The sequence below is a fragment of the Gobio gobio genome (assembly GCF_949357685.1).
Source record: "Gobio gobio genome assembly, chromosome: 6".
Lineage (NCBI taxonomy): Eukaryota > Metazoa > Chordata > Actinopteri > Cypriniformes > Gobionidae > Gobio > Gobio gobio.
Window position 1 is genome coordinate 59,140,537 of NC_137102.1, and position 27,544 is coordinate 59,168,080.

Here is a 27,544-nt window from a genome sequence, read left to right on the forward strand (position 1 = left end):
TTAATGCATATTGTGTGAATTTATGTGTCAAACACGCAATTACTAAAAATGCACAATCAACTTTAAATATAATTCAAGCTGTTGCATATTGCAGAAATCTAATAATGTTGGAGAAACAATAAAAATACAAAATAATAATAATAAATATAAAAAGGACATAAACATAAGTTTTAATTCAATGTATAAAATTAAGAATATTTAATAATAATGTCAGGTATTTGGTCAGTCAAAATAGAGGAACGTTAAAACTACAAAAACATTTATATTACTACTGTTAAATCACACACACTGACACACACACACACACACACACACACACACACACGTTCACACACACACACACACACACACACACACACACGTTCACACACACACACACACACACACACACACACACACACACACACACACACACACACACACACACACACACACACACACACGTACACACACACATCTGTACACACACACACACACACACACACACACACACACACACACACACACACACACACACACACACACACACACACACACACACACACACACACACAGACATGTAGACACACACATGTTCACACACACACACACACACACACACACATCTGTACACACACACACACACACACACACATATGTACACACACACACGTACGTACACACACACACGTACACACACACACACACACATCTGTACACACACACACACACACACACACAGACATGTAGACACACACATGTTCACACACACACACACACACACACACACACACATTTATCTGTACATACACACACACACACACACACACACACACACACACACACACATATCTGTACACACACACACACACACACACACATATATGTACATACACACATCTGTACACACACACACACACACACATCTGCACACACACACACACACACACACACACACACACAATTATACACACATCTGTACACACACACACACAGACATCTGTACACACACACACACACACACACACATCTGTACACACACATCTGTACACACATAAACTAAATAAACAAACTTTTGTGTCGGATACAATGAATCGATTTACCAGCACTAATTTATATTTGTTTATTCATCATATTTTTATGTTTGTGCACTAGTAAATATCAAAAGACAAAGTGAGATATTCCACAATATATTTCTTTATATTCTACATGGAAACATATTCCACAGTGATATTCTACAGCTCTATTTACAAAGCAAATCATCCGTTTCAGATTATGAGTGTTTTCATAATTAATACAGTGTTTAAAGTCATCTGCAGGCATTGATCAGAGACTGCTGATCTGTTGTGGACTAAGTGCATATATCAGCAGGTATTCTTCTCTTCATAGCATTATTATGAGGTGTAGAAACAGAAATACATTCAGTAATCTCCCTCTCCCTCAGAAACCCTGTGTTATCAGTGTGGATGAGATTACAGAGTTCTTCAGTGTCAGATGAGTGACAGATCTCCAGGCTATCTGGCTTTAGGAAGTCTTCTGTTAGCGTCCGCTTTCTGATTGGTCAGGTTATTGAGGACGCAGCTGGAGCTGAGCATGGCCAGCCTGGAGTCCAGCACCACCTTCCTCTTCCTCCAGGATGACTGGTCTTCCTCTTCCTCTTCCTCTTCTTCATTCTCTTCCTCCTCTGGGTCACTCTCCACATCGCTGCGTTCGTCCTTGTCCAGCTGTTGAAGAGGTCACAGTGAGATTAAAGGGTTAAAGGACTTCTGATGTTTGTTGAATTCACCAATATATCAACAATTTATCACAATATATAACGCTTTTGACATCCGTTAATAAAATGAGCAAGGAAAAGTGACGTTTAAACTGAAATTGTACTATTTAGAAATGTTGCACTAAGTGAAATAAATAAGTACATAATGACTAAAGCAAAAACTGAAATCAAAATAAATGAAAAAATAATAAAATAATTTGAGTATATATATATATATATATATATATATATATATATATATATATATATATATATATATATTTTACCTATGTATTGTTATAAACTGTATAAATTGTAAACACCTGAAATAAAATTAAATGTATTTATTTTATTTTTTAACTTAAATTAAATAAGTTTAAGTAAAAAAATGACTAACACAAAAACCAAATCAAAATAAATTAAAGTTAAATAGAAACGTAAAAAATGTATTTGACTAAAGCACAAAATAAAATTACTAAAACTTAAATTAAAATTAAAATGACAACTGAAAATATGAAAATTAAAGATTATTCATGAGGTTATTCATTATATTATAAATACCATAAAAGTGTATCAATAATACTAAAATAAATAAATATGTATGTATATATATATATATATATATATATATATATATATATATATATATATATATATATATATATATATATATATATATATATATATATATATATATATATATATATATATATATATATATAGTAGAGTTAAATATTTATTTTGTTACTTATGTGTTATTATAAACTAAAAGTAAAAAAGTAAAAAAAATCTGAAAAAAAACTTTAACTTAAAAAATGTAATTAATATTTATAAATGTTGCACTACTTGAAATAACTAAGTTGAAGAACAAAAATTACTAAAACAAAAACTGAAATCAAAATAAATTAAAGATGAATAGAAATGTAAAAATTATTTAAAAAGACAAAAACACCTAAACTAAAATTAAATAATATTGTAATATTACCAATATTAATAAATAAAATAAAAGTATACAAATAATACTAAAATAACACTACTAATATATATATATATATATTATAACTAAAATAAATTCAGTAAGTAAACACATGAAAAAATAAAAATATATAAATAGGAAAAATATTACTTAAAAAATTTAATGAATAAACTAAAACAAAAACTGAAATAAAAATCATTTAAAGCTCAATATAAATGTAAAAAACACAAAAGCACAAAACAAAATGACTAAAACAAACAAAAAATTCATAATTCATAATATTAATAAATGCTGGTTCCATTTGTTAACATTCCTTAACAATGAACAATATTCCTGAATCAATCCTTAATGATAATTTCAACATTTACTATTATTGTAAAGTGTTACCTAGTTATAAATAATACTAAAATAACACTGCTATGCTCTTCAGACATTTTAAGTGTGACTAGGAGGATGCAGATGTGATGGATTGACTTACTTTCCCTAAGAAGAGGAACTTATAGATCATCCTCAGGATGAGATAAGCCCAGTAAACGTGCAGCGCCTGAAGCACCAGCAGCAGCGCATTAAAGAAATAATATCCCATAAAGGGCTCAAACACCTCCATAGACAAAACCAGAGTGGTGTAGATGATCCTACAGGAGAGAAAACACACACACACACACACACATGATTAAACACTAAGAGAAACATGATACCTCACACACACACACCGACTAACTGAGGAAATAATCTAATTGAAGATCATGTGACGTTATTGTGTTAAAAGTGTTTAAAACGGTAACGTGAGAAGATGTTATCCGATTCGTCATGTTTTAAAGTTCTTACTTGCTCGGAAACACGAGCAGGCGTGTGACCAGGAATACAGCCGCAAAAATCACAAACAATGAATCGCAGGTTTTCTTCCAACCGGCATAGTTGAACATCTTGGCAGACTGAGGAAAAAGCAGAGAGATGTTGAGCTACACCAAACTACTGTTCAACAACACTAAAGCATAGTTTTATTAATAAAAGAGTCGTATTATTTGTATTATTACAAAATAAACACACTGTAAAAAAAAAATCAGGTCTCCAATTGAAAATCTTCTAGTGACCGATCACATCTACATTTTTTAGTTGGCCAAATTGAATTTCTGTGAATTAAATTGCATCAATTCACAGAAATTCAATTTGGCCAACTGAAAAATTTAAATGTGATCGGTCACTAGAAAATGTTCAATTTACAGTGCAGTTGACCATTTCAAACTTCTCAGAACTGGCTAACAGTTCAAAGCGTCCAGTTTTTAATATTTTTTAACTTTGAATTGTACGTTTTTTAAAGGGAAAACTCAAAAGATTAAAGTGTTCATATTTCAGTAAAGGAGCCTGAAGGCCTGCGAGCAACAGCATATGCAAAAAATAACAGCAGAAGCAACAGTAGCAATTAGATCCGAGTTTCAGGACAGGACAGAAGTGGGGAAAAATTGCTGGGGTTAAACTGTGGCTCTGCAGAACAATATTATTGACAAGTAGAGGAACTTTGTTTACTATCGACTGGAATCACTGTAGAAATGGCTTTTTCAGGTATATAGCCATATATATATACACTCTAAAAAATGCTGGGTTAAAAACAACCCTAGTTGGGTTGAAAATGGACTAAAATTTAACCCAGCGATTGGGTAGTTTTAAGCAAACATTTAACCAACTGCTGGGTTAAACAACCCATTCACTGGGTTAAAACAACCCAATTGCTGGGTTAGTCCATTTTCAACCCAACTTGGGTTGTTTTTAACTTTGTATATACACTCACCTAAAGGATTATTAGGAACACACACTAATACTGTGTTTGACCCCTTTCGCCTTCAGAACTGCCTTAATTCTACGTGGCATTGATTCAACAAGGTGCTGAAAGCATTCTTTAGAAATGTTAGCCCATATTGATAGGAGAGCATCTGCAGTTGATGGAGATTTGTGGGATGCACATCCAGGGCACGAAGCTCCCGTTCCACCACATCCCAAAGATGCTCTATTGGGTTGAGATCTGGTGACTGTGGGGGCCATTTTAGTTCAGTGAACTCATTGTCATGTTCAAGAAACCAATTTGAAATGATTGGAGCTTTGTGACGGTGCATTATCCTGCTGGAAGTAGCCATCAGAGGATGGGGACATGGTGCTCATAAAGGGATGGACATGGTCAGAAACAATGCTCAGGTAGGCCGTGGCATTTAAACCATGCCCAATTGGCACTAAGGGGCCTAAAGTGTGCCAAGAAAACATCCCCCACACCATTACACCACCACCACCAGCCTGCACAGTGGTAACAAGGCATGATGGATCCATGTTCTCATTCTGTTTACGCCAAATTCTGACTCTACCATCTGAATGTCTCAACAGAAATCAAGACTCATCAGACCAGGCAACATTTTTCCTGTCTTCAACTGTCCAATTTTGGTGAGCTTGTGCAAATTGTCGCCTCTTTTTCCTATTTGTAGTGGAGATGAGTGGTACCCGGTGGGGTCTTCTGCTGTTGTAGCCCATCCGCCTCAAGGTTGTGTGTGTTGTGGCTTCACAAATGCTTTGCTGCATACCTCGGTTGTAACGAGTGGTTATTTCAGTCAAAGTTGCTCTTCTATCAGCTTGAATCAGTCGGCCCATTCTCCTCTGACCTCTAGCATCAACAAGGCATTTTCGCCCACAGGACTGCCGCATACTGGATGTTTTTCCCTTTTCACACCATTCTTTGTAAACCCTAGAAATGGTTGTGCGTGAAAATCCCAGTAACTGAGCAGATTGTGAAATACTCAGACCGGCCCGTCTGGCACCAACAACCATGCCACGCTCAAAATTGCTTAAATCACCTTTCTTTCCCATTCTGACATTCAGTTTGGAGTTCAGGAGATTGTCTTGACCAGGACCACACCCCTAAATGCATTGAAGCAACTGCCATGTGATTGGTTGATTAGATAATTGCATTAATGAGAAATTGAACAGGTGTTCCTAATAATCCTTTAGGTGAGGATGACATTCAGCCATCATTGCTGTGTTCAAAAACTGTCACTGAGCTAGACGAATTCTGTGTGTGCGGTCTCAACCAGACGAGCTCATGAATAGTAATGAGCTCAGGCAACACCACGTCAGTCTGACCAACATAACACAAACACATAGGGACCCTTATATATTTTTACCTAATATATACGGTTTAGTGTGGCAGGGCACCTTTAAAGAATGATAAAATAGAATGTTCATGTAACCAAGAATGTTTTTAAACATTAAAAAACTGGACGCTTTGAACTTTCAGAGAACATTCAGAAATTATGTTTTCATAACTTTAATTGGAACATCAGCAAAACATTCTTAGAGCATATTTTGGTTAGCTAGGAATTGCCTGACGTATAGTCCTAGTTAAACTACAGAAAGGACTTTGACTTTACTTGAAGAAAATGTGGAAAATGATTTCACACAGTCTCCATAGATCACAATGGAGAGAATAACATAATTTAGGATGTTTGCAGAACAAAAAAATAACACTGTTAATAAAGTCATCTTCCCTCATCCTTCCTTCAGGTCATTTTGAGTTTTTTAAATGAGTGTTCATCGGAGTGCCCAAGACCCTTGGACTTTTGTTGCACTTGAACCATGGATAAACACAAAAATGTCTGAAATCGAGGAGTTTTGTGGTTGAAATTTAAGAAAGCAACAAATCCTTCACTTGTGGGTCAATTTGACCCCCTTAGTAATGAATGTGAGGAATGCTTCAGTACACATAGAAAAACCTAAAAAATGCTCAAAATTCAAACAAAAAATGCTAAAACGTTACCAAAAAATGATTGTATAATGTCTACATGTTTATCTGAAAGCATTCTGAGGAGAAACTGACTTTAGGACCCAGCGGAACAGCTCATCTGCTCCATATAGAGCTATAAGGACATATAAATATCCTGTGAAATATCATGTTATATTATCATTTTTCCACAAGAGGTCGGCAAAGACACCCAATGTGAGACTTTCTGAGCTGGATTAAAGCTGCACTATGTAACTTTTCCGTCTGCTAGAGGTCGCCTATTCAAAATAAAGGCGTGGCTTGATGACGCCCCTCACACGTCCCGGTTCATTGGTTAAAATAGCAATTTCTCATGATTTACAAATAGTTGGAAACATTTGGGATATTGTAAGTACTCGACTGAACAAAATATATAACACTGGCCTAGTGGTGTTTGGATATTTTACTGCAAAAATGTTACATAGTGCACCTTTAAAAGGATTATACATGAAATTGTGAGTTATTTTGAATTTAAGTTGAAAGAATGTACTTAAATTTTTATTTATTCATTATTTATTGATAAAATCTAGTCATTTAAAGGTAGATAAATGTAAAAAATAACAAAACAAATCTCCAAAAGTTTGCATTAAAAATAGAAAAAATATCAAAATTAAATGAAATAAGCTTTTTGGACAAAAAAAAAACAAGTATAATTTTAGGGCTTTGGGTCATTTTGAAGGATTTGTTACACAGTGTGAGGGAGGGATGAGGGTTAAGTAACACATTAAACTAACTTGATATTTGTTACTTCATTTACTCGCTTTCTAAACTTCCCATTTACAGTTTTCCCTTTAAGTTTGCTTTGCAAAAATAATTTCCTATTTTTTTAAAGTGAAATTGAATTTACAGTGTACTGAAAGCACATAAACTCCAAATTACTCTATATACTGAAAACATAATATTTCATAAAACCAAAGCAAAGCAAATGGTGTGACCCTCTTGTGTTGTTTGGTCATTTTTGACCGAATTTTGTTTTTTGTTCTTTTTGCAGTTTTGACCGACACGCGAACAGCACAAGAGGGTTAAACAGGAAATAAAAGTGAAATCATTGGGGAGTTTTGTGTCTCATTGTCTTTGACCATAAACACACGTGACTCTGCGGTTGAGCTCGTACCTCGAGGAGGAAATCTGAGGAGTCGTGGACGAGCATCACCAGGGTGCCGATCCGAATGTAGTTGGAGCAATACGAGAAACCCAGCAAGAAAATAGTGGCAAAGTGGTGGACGATCTGTTCTTTGAAATCCTAAAACAGAACATGTTCCAGATTAGCACAGAAAGACAAAAGAGTCATTGATATCACGCTGGGCGGTACTGACAGGAAACGTAACCTGAAGCAGTCAAAGTGACAAATCCATAGACAATAGATGACGTGTTGACACACTCAAATCACACATAAACGCTCTATGATTTCAGGCAGAAGCCTTTAGATCAGAAGGTTTTTAAAATCAAGCGTCCAAACTTTTGCCTGACATTGTATATTACAAATATCGGTTATATTAGGCGTCCTTAACTACTATTACTAAGAACAATGTGCTTATTGTGTTCATGTTGTATAGCACAGCACTTGAGCTGCTGTTGAGGTGGAAACGGGTGAGGTTAGGAACAGGTTTAGTGGCATGGGTAGGTTTAAGAGACGGGTCAACATGGAATTATAGATGAAATTACAGAAATTAAATATAGCAATTAACAGGGTTTAAGCGCTTTGAGGCCTTTAAGCATATGCGTAAAATGGTATTATGTTGTAGCAAGCCTGTAATAACTTAGATCATAGATGGACAATTTTTTATGCTTTTTTCACATTTGTAACAGTTAAAGCGCCAGCTATGGTGCGATGTCCATAAAAGTTTGCGCGCTTCTTTAGAATCATGTGACGCATGTGCACAACAAATTAGACAGAAAGAGGGCCTTTTTTAGCCATTTCATGGGATTTGCCATTTAAACACAGCATTTTACACCGTTTTATCGGTTATAGCGCCACCTATTGGCCGATCTCCATAAAAGTTTGCTCACTTCTTTAGAATCATGTGATACATGTGCACACCAAATTTTGTGAATTTCTTCGCAAATTAGACAGAAAGAGGGCAATTTTCAGCCATTTCATGGGGTTTGCCATTTAAAGCATTTTTACACCTTTTTATCAGTTATAACGCCACCTATGGGCCGATCTCCATAAAAGTTTGCAGACTTCTTTAGAATCATGTGATACATGTGCACAACAACTTTTGTGAAGTTCTATGCAAATCATAGACCATTTTCAACCATTTTATGGGATTTGCCATTTGCAGCATTTTACACCGTTTTATCAGTTATAGCGCCGCCTATGGGCCGATCTCCATAAAAGTTTGCACACTTCTTTAGAATCATGTGCTACATGTGCACACCAAATTTTGTGGAGTTCTTCGCAAATTAGACAGAAAGAGGGCAATTTTCAGCCATTTCATGGGGTTTGCCATATAAAGCATTTTTACACCTTTTTTATCAGTTATAGCGCCACCTATGGGCCGATCTCCATAAAAGTTAGCAGACTTGTTTAGAATCATGTGATGCATGTGCACAACAACTTTTGTGAAGTTCTATGAAAATCATAGGCCATTTCAGCCATTTCATGGGATTTGCCATTTAAACACAGCATGAAGAACCTCTGAAGCACCACTGAAGCACCACTGAAGCACCAAAATTGGTGCTATATAGCACTAAAAAAGGTTCCCCTATGATTACGAGCCAAGAACCATTTTTGGTGCCATATAGAACCTTTTTTTTTTTTAGAGTGTAGGTGTGCCAAGTTTGGTAAAAATATCTCCTTCCGTTCACGAGTTATAGACATTTTAGTAAAAGTGGCTCCGCCCACTTTAAACATTTTGACGTTTTGGAATCGAAATGTAAACTTTTTTTGATAATTATTGACTCTTGCTGCACTGGTTTGGTTCCAATCTGGCCAAAAACCTAAAAACTAGTTTGCAAAAGTAGGTTTTTCAAAAATCCAAAATACCCAAAAATATAAGACACTTGAGCCTGTGGTGAACGGTTTTGGAGTTATGAGCCATTATGTACTTTTGACCGCTGTAGCGCCCCCGTCAGGCCGATTGGGACGAGCATTGGTGTCGTTGTAGACGGTGTGAGGACTACCATCCCTCAAAGTTTCAACTCTCTACGACTTACGGTTTGATCTGCCCGATCACTTTTAGGGCAGAATGCTGATCCTTGGAAATGTAAACAATTACAAAAGGATTTCAGCGCTAATTACATGCAGGAATTTTTTATGAAAATAGAATCTTGCCTAAAATATTAAACTGAATATTATTGTTATATATATTTTGTTAACTGGCAGGTGAGCAGCTGGCACAGTAAATAATTGAGCATCTTTAAAAGGACATTCGCTTCAAAAGAGAAACTCTGACCTGACGTTCAGAAAGCAAATGAACTCCACTGTGAGATCTTACTTTTCTCTTGACGTCCACAGACACACAGAGCAGCAGAGACCAGTAGAAGCCCAGCTCAAGCATGTAGTACCAGTAGTGAAGGTCCTGCACCGGCTACAGAAACACACACACACACACACACACGGACAGATCACAGGCATCACCTCTGAACCAGGGAATGAAGGCTGCTGTCGTCTCACTGTATGAGGAACTTCATCAGCATTTTACCGTTTCATTGGAGAAAAACTACCATCATATCATAAAACACGGAAAGGTCTGTCAATAAAATAAACATTTGGTTTAACTTGAAGAAATTGTGACAGCAGAATTCAGCTATGTCTCAATGTGATAATACCAACACTTGTAATAATACGTTATTAAACATATTTCATATGTTTTCATTTTAACAGTAAAGGTCTGTTGTGCAGCACTTTGTTTGACAAAAATTTGTTTAATTTCATATGATTAAAAGATGAATTAAATTAATGTTTTAGGGCTTCACTTGATTGGCAGAAATGTTTAAATACAAAAAAAAAAAAAAAAAAAAAAAAAAAAAATTGGGAACAAAATAATTGTTGTTTTGAATTCAATTAATTAGACATGCTTTTTGATATTTGGTCAAATATAAACGTATTTCATAGGGCCCTAAACATGTCATTTTTGTAAAACTTTTAATAAATTGTTTATGTTTCATGGTTTCAGTTAATTAGACATGTTTTTTGATTACTAAAATGTAATTTAACCATTCAAATTTTTTTTTTAAAGAAAAAATGGAATTGGAGAATAAATCAAATGGATTTCATGGGGCTCTACAAGTCGCAATTCTGAATTGCAGGATATAAAACTTCATTTGTTCTGACTTTATTTCTCAGAATTGTGAGATATAATCTCGCAAATGCAAGTTATAAAGTCCAATTTGCGAGATATAAACTTGCAATTCTGAGAATTTTTTATTCCCTAGTAAAAATGTGCATTTTTTGTTACTTGAAATAAAAATAAAGGTCAACTGAAATAAAATTAATTATTTAAAAATTTTACTTTTTATTTCTCTATTTAATTTCATTTAACTTGAAGTATAATGACTAAAGCTAAAATTTTAATAAAAAAATATATATTTATATATATAAAAAGACTAAAACAACAAATTACTAAAACTTTCAAGTTCAAATGATATACAAATAAAAAGTAGTTATGAAATTATAATGTTCTGAGATATGACTCATACAGGCTCATATTTATCATACTGTGGAGTATTATTGCAATTTTAAAAAGATGTTCTCTATGTGACTATATAGTAAAGTGTAATTTATTCCTGTGATCAAAGTAATGCATGAATAAAAGTACTATATACACGATCAGTCATAACATTATGACCAGGTGAAGTGAATAACACTGATGATCTCTGTTAGTGGGTGGGATATATTAGGCAGCAAGTAAACATTTTGTCCTCAGAGTTGATGTGTTAGAAGCAGGAAAAATGGGCAAGCGTAAGGATTTGAGCGAGTTTGGGCCAGATTGTGACGGGTCAGAGCAAAACTGCAGCTCTTGTTGGGTGTTCCCGGTCTGCAGTGGTCAGTCTCTATCAAAAGTGCTCCAAGGAAGGACCAGTGGAGAACCGGCCACAGGGTCATGGAGGACCAGTGGAGAACCGGCCACAGGGTCATGGAGGACCAGTGGAGAACCGGCCACAGGGTCATGGAGGACCAGTGGAGAACCGGCCACAGGGTCATGGAGGACCAGTGGAGAACCGGCCACAGGGTCATGAAGGACCAGTGGAGAACCGGCCACAGGGTCATGGAGGACCAGTGGAGAACCGGCCGCAGGGTCATGAAGGACCAGTGGAGAACCGGCCACAGGGTCATGGAGGACCAGTGGAGAACCGGCCGCAGGGTCATGAAGGACCAGTGGAGAACCGGCCGCAGGGTCAAGAAGGACCAGTGGAGAACCGGCCACAGGGTCATGGAGGACCAGTGGAGAACCGGCCGCAGGGTCATGAAGGACCAGTGGAGAACCGGCCGCAGGGTCAAGAAGGACCAGTGGAGAACCGGCCACAGGGTCATGAAGGACCAGTGGAGAACCGGCCACAGGGTCATGAAGGACCAGTGGAGAACCGGCCGCAGGGTCAAGAAGGACCAGTGGAGAACCGGCCACAGGGTCATGAAGGACCAGTGGAGAACCGGCCGCAGGGTCATGAAGGACCAGTGGAGAACCGGCCACAGGGTCATGGAGGACCAGTGGAGAACCGGCCACAGGGTCATGAAGGACCAGTGGAGAACCGGCCACAGGGTCATGGAGGACCAGTGAAGAACCGGCCACAGGGTCATGAAGGACCAGTGAAGAACCGGCCACAGGGTCATGAAGGACCAGTGGAGAACCGGCCACAGGGTCATGGAGGACCAGTGGAGAACCGGCCACAGGGTCATGGAGGACCAGTGGAGAACCGGCCACAGGGTCATGGAGGACCAGTGGAGAACCGGCCACAGGGTCATGGAGGACCAGTGAAGAACCGGCCACAGGGTCATGAAGGACCAGTGGAGAACCGGCCACAGGGTCATGGAGGACCAGTGGAGAACCGGCCACAGGGTCATGGAGGACCAGTGGAGAACCGGCCACAGGGTCATGAAGGACCAGTGGAGAACCGGCCACAGGGTCATGGAGGACCAGTGGAGAACCGGCCACAGGGTCATGGAGGACCAGTGGAGAACCGGCCACAGGGTCATGAAGGACCAGTGGAGAACCGGCCACAGGGTCATGAAGGACCAGTGGAGAACCGGCCACAGGGTCATGGAGGACCAGTGGAGAACCGGCCACAGGGTCATGAAGGACCAGTGGAGAACCGGCCACAGGGTCATGAAGGACCAGTGGAGAACCGGCCACAGGGTCATGGAGGACCAGTGGAGAACCGGCCACAGGGTCATGAAGGACCAGTGGAGAACCGGCCACAGGGTCATGAAGGACCAGTGGAGAACCGGCCACAGGGTCATGGGCGGCCGAGGCTCATTGATGCATGTGGGGAGCGAATGTTCTGCTGGGAAACCTTGGGTCCTCCATCATGTGGATGTTACTTTGACACGTCCCACCTACCTAAGCATTGTTGAGCCCATGTCCAGCCTTTGGAAACGGTATTCCCTGCTGGCTGTGGCTCTTTCAGCAGATAATGCGCCGCCACAGAGCACAAATGCTTCAGGAATGGTTTGAGGAGCACAACAATGAGTTTGAGGCGTTGACTTGGCCTCCAAATTCCCCAGATCTCAATCCAATCCAGCATCTGTGGGATGTGCTGAACAAAGTCCGATACATGGAGACCCCACCTCACAACTTATAGGACTTAAAGGATCTGCTGCTAACATCTTGGTGCCAGATACCACAGCACACCTTCAGGAGTCCATGCCTCGACGGGTCAGCAAAACGGGGACCAACACAATATTAGTCATAATGTTATGCCTGATCGGTGTAGTAGGCAAGTATGTGATTTCGAATGCAGCCATAGTCTCTGTATATCTTGTATGCTTTGCTATCACATATAGGCAATGCGTGTTTGTTGTGACAGGTGTGATTGAGAGGTGAGCTCACCTGTTGAGGGAATCCTCTCCAGCACTCTCTCTGCTCCCAGAACCAGGGCGTCTATGAGGAAGAGGAACACGGCAGTCGCTATCAGACAAACACCGCTAAAAGCCAACAATAAAACTGCCCCCTTTAACCGCCTGACAACAGAAGAGCAGTCACACAGAGAAAACTATACCCCAGGGCCAGTGTTGTGTTTCAGAAAAACATGCGTTCAAAACAGCAAAGCTGAAGCTTGTTCTTGTTGATTTAATGCAGGTCATTCTGAAAAAGCCATTTAGTATGAATATGTTCACCTCACTGTTATCTATAAGCTAGTGCGCTTCAAAACAATGACAAAATTCACATTTAGAAGATATTAGCATTCAAAAAATACAGTCTCTCACTTCCACCAATAGGGACCAATGATTTTGATGACATCACTCAAATTGTCCAATCAAATGCTCTGTATAATATGAAGCCCCGCCCCCCTACTATAAACAGACGCTGAAGCTGCGGCTAAAATCGCTCACTTGTTCACACATTTTATATATTGGTGAACGGCACAGTGCACTATATAGGGGATAGGGAACGATCAGACAGTGCTCTATATAGGGGAGGGGGAACGATCAGACAGTGCACTATATAGGGGAAGAGGAACGATCAGACAGTGCTCTATATAGGGCAGGGGGAACGATCAGACAGTGCACTATATAGGGGATGGGGAACGATCAGACAGTGCTCTATATAGGGGATGGGGAACGATCGGACAGTGCTCTATATAGGGGATGGGGAACGATCAGACAGTGCTCTATATAGGGGATGGGGAACGATCAGACAGTGCACTATATAGGGGATGGGGAACGATCAGACAGTGCTCTATATAGGGGATGGGGAACGATCAGGCAGTGCTCTATATAGGGGATGGGGAACGATCAGACAGTGCTCTATATAGGGGATGGGGAACGATCAGACAGTGCTCTATATAGGGGATGGGGAACGATCAGACTGTGCTCTATATAGGGGAAGAGGAACGATCAGACAGTGCTCTATATAGGGGATGGGGAACGATCAGACAGTGCTCTATATAGGGGATGGGGAACGATCAGACAGTGCTCTATATAGGGGATGGGGAACGATCAGACAGTGCTCTATATAGGGGATGGGGAACGATCAGACAGTGCACTATATAGGGGATGGGGAACGATCAGACAGTGCACTATATAGGGGAAGAGGAACGATCAGACAGTGCACTATATAGGGGATAGGGAACGATCAGGCAGTGCTCTATATAGGGGATGGGGAACGATCAGACAGTGCTCTATATAGGGGATGGGGAACGATCAGACAGTGCTCTATATAGGGGATGGGGAACGATCAGACTGTGCTCTATATAGGGGATAGGGAACGATCAGGCAGTGCTCTATATAGGGGATGGGGAACGATCAGACAGTGCTCTATATAGGGGATGGGGAACGATCAGACAGTGCTCTATATAGGGGATGGGGAACGATCAGACAGTGCACTATATAGGGGATAGGGAACGATCAGACAGTGCTCTATATAGGGGAAGAGGAACGATCAGACAGTGCTCTATATAGGGGATGGGGAACGATCAGACAGTGCTCTATATAGGGGAAGAGGAACGATCAGACAGCACTATATAGGGGAAGAGGAACGATCAGACAGTGCTCTATATAGGGGATGGGGAACGATCAGACAGCACTATATAGGGGATGGGGAACGATCAGACAGTGCTCTATATAGGGGAAGAGGAACGATCAGACAGTGCACTATATAGGGGATGGGGAACGATCAGACAGTGCTCTATATAGGGGATGGGGAACGATCAGACAGTGCTCTATATAGGGGATGGGGAACGATCAGACAGTGCACTATATAGGGGATGGGGAACGATCAGACAGCACTATATAGGGGATGGGGAACGATCAGACAGTGCTCTATATAGGGGAAGAGGAACGATCAGACAGCACTATATAGGGGATGGGGAACGATCAGACAGTGCTCTATATAGGGGATGGGGAACGATCAGACAGTGCTCTATATAGGGGATGGGGAACGATCAGACAGTGCACTATATAGGGGATGGGGAACGATCAGACAGCACTATATAGGGGATGGGGAACGATCAGACAGTTCTCTATATAGGAGAAGAGGAACGATCAGACAGTGCACTATATAGGGGAAGATGAACGATCAGACAGTGCTCTATATAGGGGATGGGGAACGATCAGACAGTGCTCTACATAGGGGAAGAGGAACGATCAGACAGTGCACTATATAGGGGATGGGGAACGATCAGACAGTGCTCTACATAGGGGAAGAGGAACGATCAGACAGTGCTCTATATAGGGGATGGGGAACGATCAGACAGTGCTCTATATAGGGGAAGAGGAACGATCAGACAGCACTATATAGGGGAAGAGGAACGATCAGACAGTGCTCTATATAGGGGATGGGGAACGATCAGACAGCACTATATAGGGGATGGGGAACGATCAGACAGTGCTCTATATAGGGGAAGAGGAACGATCAGACAGTGCACTATATAGGGGATGGGGAACGATCAGACAGTGCTCTATATAGGGGATGGGGAACGATCAGACAGTGCTCTATATAGGGGATGGGGAACGATCAGACAGTGCACTATATAGGGGATGGGGAACGATCAGACAGCACTATATAGGGGATGGGGAACGATCAGACAGTGCTCTATATAGGGGAAGAGGAACGATCAGACAGCACTATATAGGGGATGGGGAACGATTAGACAGTGCTCTATATAGGGGAAGAGGAACGATCAGACAGTGCTCTATATAGGGGATGGGGAACGATCAGACAGTACACTATATAGGGGATGGGGAACGATCAGACAGTGCTCTATATAGGGGATGGGGAACGATCAGACAGTGCACTATATAGGGGATGGGGAACGATCAGACAGTGCACTACATAGGGGATGGGGAACGATCAGACAGTGCACTACATAGGAGATGGGGAACGATCAGACAGTGCTCTATATAGGGGATGGGGAACGATCAGACAGTGCTCTATATAGGGGATGGGGAACGATCAGACAGTGCACTACATAGGGGATGGGAAACGATCAGACAGTGCTCTATATAGGGGATGGGGAACGATCAGACAGTGCACTACATAGGAGATGGGGAACGATCAGACAGTGCACTACATAGGAGATGGGGAACGATCAGACAGTGCACTATATAGGGGATAGGGAATGATCAGACAGTGCACTATATAGGGGATGGGGAACGATCAGACAGTGCACTATATAGGGGATGGGGAACGATCAGACAGTGCACTACATAGGAGATGGGGAACGATCAGACAGTGCACTATATAGGGGATAGGGAATGATCAGACAGTGCACTATATAGGGGATGGGGAACGATCAGACAGTGCACTACAAAGGAGATGGGGAACGATCAGACAGTGCACTACATAGGAGATGGGGAACGATCAGACAGTGCACTACATAGGAGATGGGGAACGATCAGACAGTGCACTATATAGGGGATGGGGAACGATCAGACAGTGCACTATATAGGGGATGGGGAACAATCAGACAGTGCACTATATAGGGGATAGGGAACGATCAGACAGTGCTCTACATAGGGGATGGGGAACGATCAGACAGTGCACTATATAGGGGATGGGGAACGATCAGACAGTGCTCTATATAGGGGATGGGGAACGATCAGACAGTGCTCTACATAGGGGATGGGGAACGATCAGACAGTGCACTATATAGGGGATGGGGAACGATCAGACAGTGCACTATATAGGAGATGGGGAACGATCAGACAGTACACTATATAGGGGATGGGGAACGATCAGAGAGTGCTCTATATAGGGGATGGGGAACGATCAGACAGTGCACTATATAGGGGATGGGGAACGATCAGACAGTGCACTATATAGGGGATAGGGAACGATCAGACAGTGCTCTACATAGGGGATGGGGAACGATCAGACAGTGCACTATATAGGGGATGGGGAACGATCAGACAGTGCTCTATATAGGGGATGGGGAACGATCAGACAGTGCTCTACATAGGGGATATATAGGGGATGGGGAACGATCAGACAGTGCTCTATATAGGGGATGGGGAACGATCAGACAGTGCACTATATAGGGGATGGGGAACGATCAGACAGTGCTCTATATAGGGGATGGGGAACGATCAGACAGTGCTCTACATAGGGGATGGGGAACGATCAGACAGTGCACTATATAGGGGATGGGGAACGATCAGACAGTGCACTATATAGGGGATGGGGAACGATCAGACAGTACACTATATAGGGGATGGGGAACGATCAGACAGTGCTCTATATAGGGGATGGGGAACGATCAGACAGTGCTCTACATAGGGGATGGGGAACGATCAGACAGTGCACTATATAGGGGATGGGGAACGATCAGACAGTGCACTATATAGGGGATGGGGAACGATCAGACAGTACACTATATAGGGGATGGGGAACGATCAGACAGTGCTCTATATAGGGGATGGGGAACGATCAGACAGTGCACTATATAGAGGATGGGGAACGATCAGACAGTACACTATATAGGGGATGGGGAACGATCAGACAGTGCTCTATATAGGGGATGGGGAACGATCAGACAGTGCACTATATAGGGGATGGGGAACGATCAGACAGTGCACTATATAGGGGATAGGGAACGGTTCAGACCTCTGGCCGTGTTATGATATAAACTAAACGCTATTGGCTGTTTTAAAAAGGGGAGGAGCTTTTCGATATGCCCCGCCCTGCATTCCTGTTTCAGTGGAAATGATATCAACACATTGAATAACGCTGTGTGTTTCAAGGCACTTCAGTGGAACTTTAAAGGCTTCTCTTGTTAGGACTTTAACTAGGGATTATAACCGTAATTAGTCAGTGACTCAAAAGACACCAACCCCAAGACACACTTGGGTTCACGTGGGAATGAAGCTTCAAACGACGACTCACATTAATTAAAGATGCAAATCCCGCGGCGAAAGCAACCAGGTAGAACACAAATCTCCAGCTAGGGAAACAAAAGATAAAGAAAAACACAGATTCATTATCATGTACTTAAAGTGAAATTTAAGGCTTTTTAAGACCTGAAGAAATACAAATCAATACTGTGCATTAGGGGTGTGCCATTTTGACAAAAAAAAATATACCTGGCATATTACAAAGACTGACTGTTTTATAGTTCTTATGAGTTTTTAAATCCTCAGATCAGTGTTTTGGTTGCTGGGTTCCTTAAAGCTACAGTACGTGGTTTTCTAAAGCGAAACTAAATAGTGTTACTGATTGTGATATTATTATTAAAAGCACATACCTGAAGAGATCTTACCTGGCCTCACAAAACTTCTTACTGTTGCTGGGTCGGTCCTGGTTTCTGCGGTTCCGGAACCAGGTCTCTACTTGTCTCCGAGTCAGGTTGCACTGGTTAACCAGACTGCAGATCCCATTCTAGAAGGATCAATGCAATAACATCAGGAATTATGTGGGATTGAACCAAAATAGTCCAAGTTAACTCTTATATCTATATATAATGCCACACACTACTCAAACTTGCATCATTATGAACTTTTATCAGCTACGTTTTAGTCAATCGACCTTCCTCAGGCTTACAACACGCGTGACGGAATCAGCAAATAAAATAAATAATTTAATTTAATTTAATTTAATTTAATTTAATTTAATTTAATTTAATTTAATTTAATTTAATTTAATTTAATTTAATTTAATTTAATTTAATTTAATTTAATTTAATTTAATTTAATTTAATTATTATTTTATTTTATTTAATTAATTATATATATGAAAAGTCAGAAAATCCGGACCAAACAAAGTAGGTGTGAAAGGGCCCTAAAATAAAGTACATTTAATTCATTGAAACAAAAAAAATCTATACTGAGCACCAGAAAAAAACCTGATAAATGTCTTGAAATAAATCATCTGAAATGTTTTGAGGTGTGTGCAGTATAAGTGAGAAATAATAATAATAATAATAATTAGAAATAATGCTTTGTGCTGTGGCCGCATCAGGACTCCGGCGTGCATTATTTTATAATAATCCAACGGCTCGCCATCAATTATTCCTTACTTAAAACGACATATCCATCAAGAAGATACATTTGTGACATTCCCAACATCATACAAAATGTATTAGCAAATTGCAGACATCCCTATGAAAAAATACCCAAAATAGACATATCACTTTGAGAATTGTGTCCTTTTTGATTGGTTGTAACGGGAATTTGAATTGTTTCTTCTTTATTTTGAATTCTATTTTATCTGCATAATTTGACAAATGATTTCCGTGTAAAAATTATACATAACGTTATATCACAGACTGTCGAGCCTGTTTACATTGAGCAAACTCACAAATAACAATTATGTCAATTATAACAAGAAATTCATCCGCCAAGAAAAGTAGTTCCACCTCAACTAGATCTGAAAAGATGGAAGTTAACTCCAGAAAGACATGCCCTCGGTCCCTTTATAGGGAGCACAATGAGTCCACGTACAAAATCAATGTCAACAATATCAGTTTGCTTACGGGCAGCTTCCTCTTACAGTATGAAATATACATCTATATTTCCTTTCCTGACTGCCTTTATAGCACTGAATGTGAGGTGAATATGAATTGGATTTCATCAGATGAAGCATATGTTACACCTCACTGACCTTTTGTTTCAGTCTGCCTGATTCAGTCATATTAAATCATATTTTTGACTTGAATAACCAATCCAATTAGGCCATTTTTACAGTGTCATTATTTGAATCATGTTTCATTCATCAGGGAATAATAAAGATAATCCACAGCCTGGTTATGGATTATTTGTGTGTCTGTTAAAACACATCCCCTCTCTTCCCACATGTGGTTACACACATACACACTCATTTGCAAATTATGGGTTTTTTCCAGGAAAGTAAGATGCAAAACAACAACTGTTGGAGAAAGATCTGTCAGACGTGTTTGTAGACTCACATCGGTGTTATCAATATATATTTGTGAATGAAAAATGATTAATAAATAAAATAATGTTTCTTAAATACTAACGAAGGACATCTGTCAGTCAGCCGAGTGCAGATGTTTATAGACTGATGCTGATAATGCCAAAATGTACAATTAGCTTCATAATAATAATAATAATTGTATTATGCAGTGCACCTTTCTAATACTCAAAGCACTGCAACGCATTACCAAAAGAAAGAAAAACTATATATAATGCATGAAACATAAATAAAAAAGCTTAAAACAATAGTGGTGTAAACAACAAAAGTTTATAGTATACCCTTACTGTAAATTAATGTGTGTGTGTGTGTGTGTGTGTGTGTGTGTGTGTGTGTGTGTGTGTGTGTGTGTGTGTGTGTGTGTGTGTGTGTGTGTGTGTGTGTGTGTGTGTGTGTGTGTGTGTGTGTGTGTGTGTGTGTGTGTGTGTGTGTGTGTGTGTGTGTGAGAGAGAGAGAGTGTGTGAGTGTGTTTGTGAGAGTGTGTGTGAGTGAGAGTGAGAGTCTGTGCGTGTGTGTGTGTGTGTGTGTGTGTGTGTGTGTGTGTGTGTGTGTGTGTGTGTGTGTGTGTGTGTGTGTGTGTGTGTGTGTGTGTGGGCATGTTTTTGTGAAATATCAGGACACAAATGTGTATAATGACATGGGTATTACAAAAAGAGGGTGAAATATGAGGACGTTCCCCATGTCCTCACTTTTCAAAATGCTTATAAATCACACAGAACAAGGTTTTTTTCACAGAAAGTGAACTGCACAGTCTTCTGTGAGGGTTAGGTTTAGGGGCAGGGGCAGTGTGTGTGTGTGTGTGTGTGTGTGTGTGTGTGTGTGATGGGTAGGTTTAGGGGCAGTGTAAGGGGATAGAAAATACGGTTTGTACGGTATAAAAACCATTACGCCTATGGAATGTCCTCACATTTCACAAAAACAAACGTGTGTGTGTGTGTGTGTGTGTGTGTGAGTGTGTGTGTGTGTGTGTGAGTGTGTGTGTGTGTGTGAGTGTGTGAGTGTGTGTATGTGTGTGTGTGAGTGTGTTAGTGTGTGAGTGTGTGAGTGTGTGAGTGTGTGTGCGCTCACCTGTGTAGGCTGTCTGCTGTTTTTAGTGTAAAATGCTTCCAAATGTGGGGCAGGAGTGACTTTCAAACGAACTTGATCTTTCACTCCTAAAGCTCTGCTGAGAGGAACCGCCACACATCTGCAACGAGAGACAGGAAGTAAAGGACACAGGACATCTCATCTGTGTCTTTAATTAAACTGTGCAAAATAAAAGAATATTTATTGCTCACAGGTTTGCTCTTTCATTGTCCAGGAGCTCAGGAGGAGTGTGTTATGATTATTGTTTATGTGTAATATTACCTATATAAATACTCTTTCATGTGTTTGCACTGGTTGGACAATGGAAAGATGATCCGAGATCAAACATGGGTCAGAGGGGTCACCGCATAAGCTGACATGTCAGACTCTTTGTGTCGCTATGGCGATCAGCTGCTGCAGCAACGACACACACACACACACACACACACACACTCACACACATGCTCTGCGTCTGCCTGCTGCTGTTTGTTGATACAGCGTCCCCTCCCCTCCTATAGCACACTACCTGTCAGCTGCTCCCTCGGGCACACACACACACACACACACACACACACACATACACACACCTGTTCCAGGCAGACAGAGTGTAAAGTTACACCACAGCAGACGCCGAACGTGCAAAACTAAACAAAAAGACTGATTTCATGCGGAGATACAGCAGAACAGATTCAAGCATGCGTAGTAAATATTCAAGGCGGTGGAATTACTTCAACTAACAAACTCTTTCACACACCACAAACTTTTACACACGTTATTGTGTGTACTCATGCTAAATCCTCCAGCATCGGTGATGTTTGGGTGTTTGGGGTGGTTGCCAGGGAGTTGCTATGTGGTTGCGAAAATATTATTCAAAATAATATTTTATTTTTATTTAAATTTTAAAAATCTAATCAATAAAGAAAGTATTGCAATAGTAATATTGTACTGTAAAATATAAAATGAGCATTTCATAATAATAATAACAACAGTAATTGTATTATTCTTATAATTATTATTCAAAATAATATTATTTAAATGATAAAAATTCATAAATTAATTAAAGTAATATTGTACTATAAAAAATAAAGTGAGTATTTAATAATTATAATAATATTAATTGTATTATTCAAAATAAAAATTTTATTTTATTATTACTTAATTAAAAAAAATCTATAAAATAATATAGTACTATTGCAATAGTAATATTGTGCTATAAAATATAAAGTGAGTATTTAATAATAATAATAGTAATTTATTATTGTTATTATTATTCAAAATAATATTTTTATGTTATTACTATTTAAATAATAAAAATCAGACATCAATAAAAAATTAAAGAAAGTAACATTGTACTGTAAAATATAAAATTAGTTTTTATCAATTATAATAGTAATTTTATTATTGGTGTTTTTATTATCTAAAATAATATTTAATTGTATTATTACTCAATTAAAAATCAACTACTATTATAATTTTTTTTTTAAATCAAACAAACCAATAAAGAAATTCAAGAAAGTAATATTGTACTGTAAAATATAAAATGGGTATTTAATAATAATATAAATAAAAGTTTTTATTTTATTATTACTTAATTTTAAAAATCAAACTATAGAAAATCAATATAGAAATTAAAGAAAGAAACACTGAACTATAAAATGTAAAATGAGTATTTAATAATAATAATTGTATTGTTATTATTCAAAATAATATTTATTTTATTATTATTTAAATTATAAAAATTAAACAAACCAATAAAGAAGTTAAAGAAAGTAATAGTGTACTGTCAGATATTAAATGAGTATTTAATAGTATTATTAATAATAGTAATTCATGTAATATTATTCAAAATAATAGTTTTATTTTCTTATTACTTAATTTAAAAAACAAACAAATCAATAAAGAAATGAAAGAAAGTAATATTATATTGTAAAATATAAAATGGGTATTTAATAATTATTAATAATAATATTATTAATAACAATAATAATACTTTTATTATTATTATTATCATTATATTTATTCAAAATATTGTTTTTATTTTTTATTACTTAATTTAAAACAAAACAAATCAATAAAAAATATATTACTATTGAAATAGTAATATTGTACTATAAAATAAAAAATAAGTATTTCGAGATAATAATCATAATGGGGTCATACTTTAGGTTGGAAAATATGGAAATGTATAAAAATGTGGAAAAATCACATCCCTGCTCTAAGAACGTCCAAAAAACAGGATGTTGTCAAGGTACTTTTCATATTGTATATGATATTCTGAGATGAATTGAGGCCGAACCTTGTCAAAGGACATGGATAAAGTCATCAGTCACCTCTCAAAGGCGTAACGAAGCAGGATGAATCCCACAGCGAGAGGCAGAGCCAGGAGCAGATCCCGGGGCAGAGGACGCTGAGAGCCCTCCATCTTCTCCATGTCCTCCCAGCTGATTCCCGGAGGAAGCCAGTATTCCTGCTTCCACAGCCACTGACTGACCAGCTCCATCCTTCAGGAGTCCAGACAACACAAGCAATGACAGATCAGCTCCTCATCCAACAGGAGCATTACACACAATCACTACCATATTCATGTTCCACTCCAGCTCCGACCAGAGCATTTCCATCAGCACCTTAGTAAATCATGCATGATTGCTGCTGGATAAGCACTGATTGGTCAGAAATCATTTCACTGAGATTGAGGCGGATTACTCCAATCTCTCTATACTTTATGTATTAACTATAAATGCTTACAATAAGACAATCGACGCACATGATAATGTTTCATGCTGTATTTTTGTCTGCGATATTTTAAATCCTGATTTGTGCTGATATATATATGTGTGTGAGTGAGTGAGTGAGTGTGTGTGTGTGTGTGTGTGTGTGTGTGTGTGCGAATGTTTTTGTGAAATATCAGGACACAAATGTGTATAATGACATGGGTATTACAAAAAGAGGGTGAAATATGAGGACGTTACCCATGTCCTCACTTTTCAAAATGCTTATAAATCACAGAATGAGTTTTTTTTTCACAGAAAGTGAACTGCACAGTCTCCTGTGATGGGTAGGTTTAGGGGCAGTGTGTGTGTGTATGTGTGTGTGTGTGTGTGTGTGTGTGTGTGTGTGTGTGTGTGTGTGTGTGTGTGTGTGTGTGTGTGTGTGTGTGTGTGTGTGTGTGTGTGTGTGTGTGTGTGTGTGTGTGTGTGTGTGTGTGTGTGTGTGTGTGTGTGTGTGTGTGTGTGTGATGGGTAGGTTTAGGGGCAGGGGCGGTGTGTGTGTATTCAAAATAATATTTTTATTTTATTACTACTTCATTTAAAAAATCTATAAAAATACATAATTATTATAAAATTATAAAAATAAATCTAACAAATCATTAAATAAATTAAAAAAGTAATATTGTACTGTAAAATATAAAATGAGTATTTAATAATAATAATATTAAAAACAGTAATTGTATTATTCAACATATATATATTTTTTTATTACTTAATACAAATAATTTTTAAAAAATCAATAAAACATATTACTATTATAATAATCAAACAAATCAATGTGTGTGTGCGAGTTTTTGTGTGTTTGTGTATACGGGTGATTATGTGTGAATGTGTGTGTGTGTTTCACAAAGATTTTTTTTTTTAAATCAAGAACTCATGAGAAAAATTATGCCAAATATTGCAAATAATGTCTTGTTTTGTGATAAGCCTTTAGAAATCATAAAATATCAAATGTAGTGATTTTGAACGTGTTACATATATTTAATAAGTGCACACAACTCTGACAGCCTTAAAAAATCATAAACAAAATCAGTCTGAGACAGTTATGGTATGTCAGACAACACAAACACATGCATCTGATGATGTGCCATAAGAGAAATCATCACGTCCATCAGATAAAGATTATCTTTCATATGTAGTGAATGTTTTCATTGCACGCCTGCCTGAAGCATCACCTGACCGACAGATGACAGCTGATATCTGACACACACACACACACACACACACACACACACACACACACACACACACACACACACACACACACACACACACACACACACACACACACACATGTTTGTTTTTGTGAAATGTGAGGACATTCCATAGGCGTAATGGTTTTTATACTGTACAAACCGTATTTTCTATCCCCTTACACTGCCCCTAAACCTACCCATCACACACACACACACACACACACACACTGCCCCTGCCCCTAAACCTAACCCTCACAGGAGACTGTGCAGTTCACTTTCTGTGAAAAAAAACTTGTTCTGTGTGATTTATAAGCATTTTGAAAAGTGAGGACATGGGGAACGTCCTCATATTTCACCCTCTTTTTGTAATACCCATGTCATTATACACATTTGTGTCCTGATATTTCACGAAAACATGCCCCCACACACACACACACACACACACACACACACACACACACACACACACACACACACACACACACACACACACACACACACACACACACACACACACACACACACACACACACACACACACACACACACATTCATAACATCAGGCATTGCAAAAGCATCAAATCTGTAGGAAAATGTCCCAGACCTGCTCGTGTCCTCTGAGTCCCTGCCGGGTTTCCCGCTGAAGGATGGCTGTGATGTGTGTGTGTGTGTGTGTGTGTGTGTGTGTGTGTGTGTGTGTGTGTGTGTGTGTGTGTGATGATGTGCGCAGTTTCTGATCAGCGGATTTTACGCAAATTAATTCCCATTGAGATTTGCATCCAGAATATTGCTCATAATAAAATCACATTCGCAAAATACAACACTAAAAAATATCAAACCACATTCTCTTGAGCCTGCCCTTGGTAGCGCTGCGCTAAATTATTTAGAAATAAATACCCAATAAAAAAGAGAATCTTTTTGTTTCGGTATATCCTCCTATATCTTCAGATATGTGCAGAATAAACGCTGTCTGTCTGATAAAAGTGAGACCGTCTGCTCTTTACGAGAGACTGGAGTCTGTCTGTGGGTGTGTCGAGTCGCCTATTGGTCCAGCTGATAATGCGACTCGTTTAGGCGATTCGGTTCTTTTGAACTGCTCGCTTGACTGCTGATTCAGTTATTCGTTTCTCTCATTATATTACACACGTTAAGGGAAGCAAGAATACTGTTGTTTAGCGCCAGATTGTGATTATAATTTTGTCCTTATGTCATAAAAACATTGTTTCTTTTTCATTGTGGTTGATAAAATACAATTGTGACCGTTTGTTTGTTTCAGGCATCGTCCCCTCAGTAGTGTTTCGAACAAAACGCGCGTTTTACATCGACCACGATGACCTTTGTTTCTAACAGCTTGTCCATATTTTTACACAGTAGCAAAAAGTAAGATTATTAACAGTAAATGGTCATTAACCTGAATAAGACCAATTATAGCTCACGAGTTCAGCTCTGACTGATGCGATTCACTTCAACCGATTCACTAAGCAGAACCGATTCGAACCAAAGCGTTCCATCAACTGTATACAATAAACATAGACATAATTCTTATACTTTTGCATAATAAAAGAATCAATCTTACGTGGTGATGTTCTGGTTCCAGCCTTTTCGATTGATTCGATGAGATCTAGCTATACTACAGCCAAGACATGATCATAGAACAGAAAGCCTAAACAAGACAAATATAATAATCAAAAACTGGGGTTTTATCGTGTTTTTTAGACATGATATATCATAGTACCTTTGGAGTAGTTTGTAAATACCATGGTAAATATGGTAATCACACAGTCCCTTGGTAGGCCAATACAGCTAACAACGTTCTCAGAACTTCAGCTAACGTTCTGGCAATGTTCTCTCAAAGTTATAAACAAATGTTTTTTCCAGTAATATTAATTGAATGTTTATTCAGAGTTATCTGGTCTAGTGTTCTCAAAACGTCGTTCATCGTTGGACGTTCATTTAACATCTTTGAATGAGGAGCTAAAAA

General features: G+C 38.8%; 1 protein-coding gene across 2 annotated transcripts; it reads right to left on the reverse strand.

The window, feature by feature from the left end:
- Positions 1–1,085: 1,085 nt before the first annotated feature.
- cers4b (ceramide synthase 4b) lies at positions 1,086–26,582 on the reverse strand. Of its 2 annotated transcripts, none has more exons than XM_079819692.1 (11): positions 26,168–26,582; positions 23,930–24,100; positions 21,603–21,720; positions 18,865–18,983; positions 18,492–18,549; positions 13,500–13,550; positions 9,948–10,040; positions 7,622–7,750; positions 3,537–3,643; positions 3,187–3,343; positions 1,086–1,703 (listed from the first exon to the last, which is right to left on the reverse strand). In XM_079819692.1, exons 2-11 carry the CDS (start codon positions 24,097–24,099, stop codon positions 1,494–1,496), a joined length of 1,212 nt encoding a protein of 403 aa, XP_079675818.1. In that variant the 5' UTR covers position 24,100; positions 26,168–26,582; the 3' UTR covers positions 1,086–1,493. The 2 variants fall into 2 exon arrangements, with proteins under 2 accessions (XP_079675818.1, XP_079675819.1); XM_079819693.1 differs by having other exon boundaries at positions 1,087–1,703; positions 26,461–26,539.
- Positions 26,583–27,544: the final 962 nt, after the last annotated feature.

Coding starts and splice junctions, on each gene's coding strand:
- cers4b (XM_079819692.1), bottom strand. CDS start 24,099: ATGGAGCTGGTCAGTCAGTGGCTGTGGAAGCAGGAATACTGGCTTCCT. Junction 3,644..7,621: donor CCTCAGATTTCCTCCTCGAG/GTACGAGCTCAA, acceptor CTTTTTCCTCAG/TCTGCCAAGATGTTCAACTA. Junction 1,704..3,186: donor AGTTCCTCTTCTTAGGGAAA/GTAAGTCAATCC, acceptor CCTCTTCAACAG/CTGGACAAGGACGAACGCAG.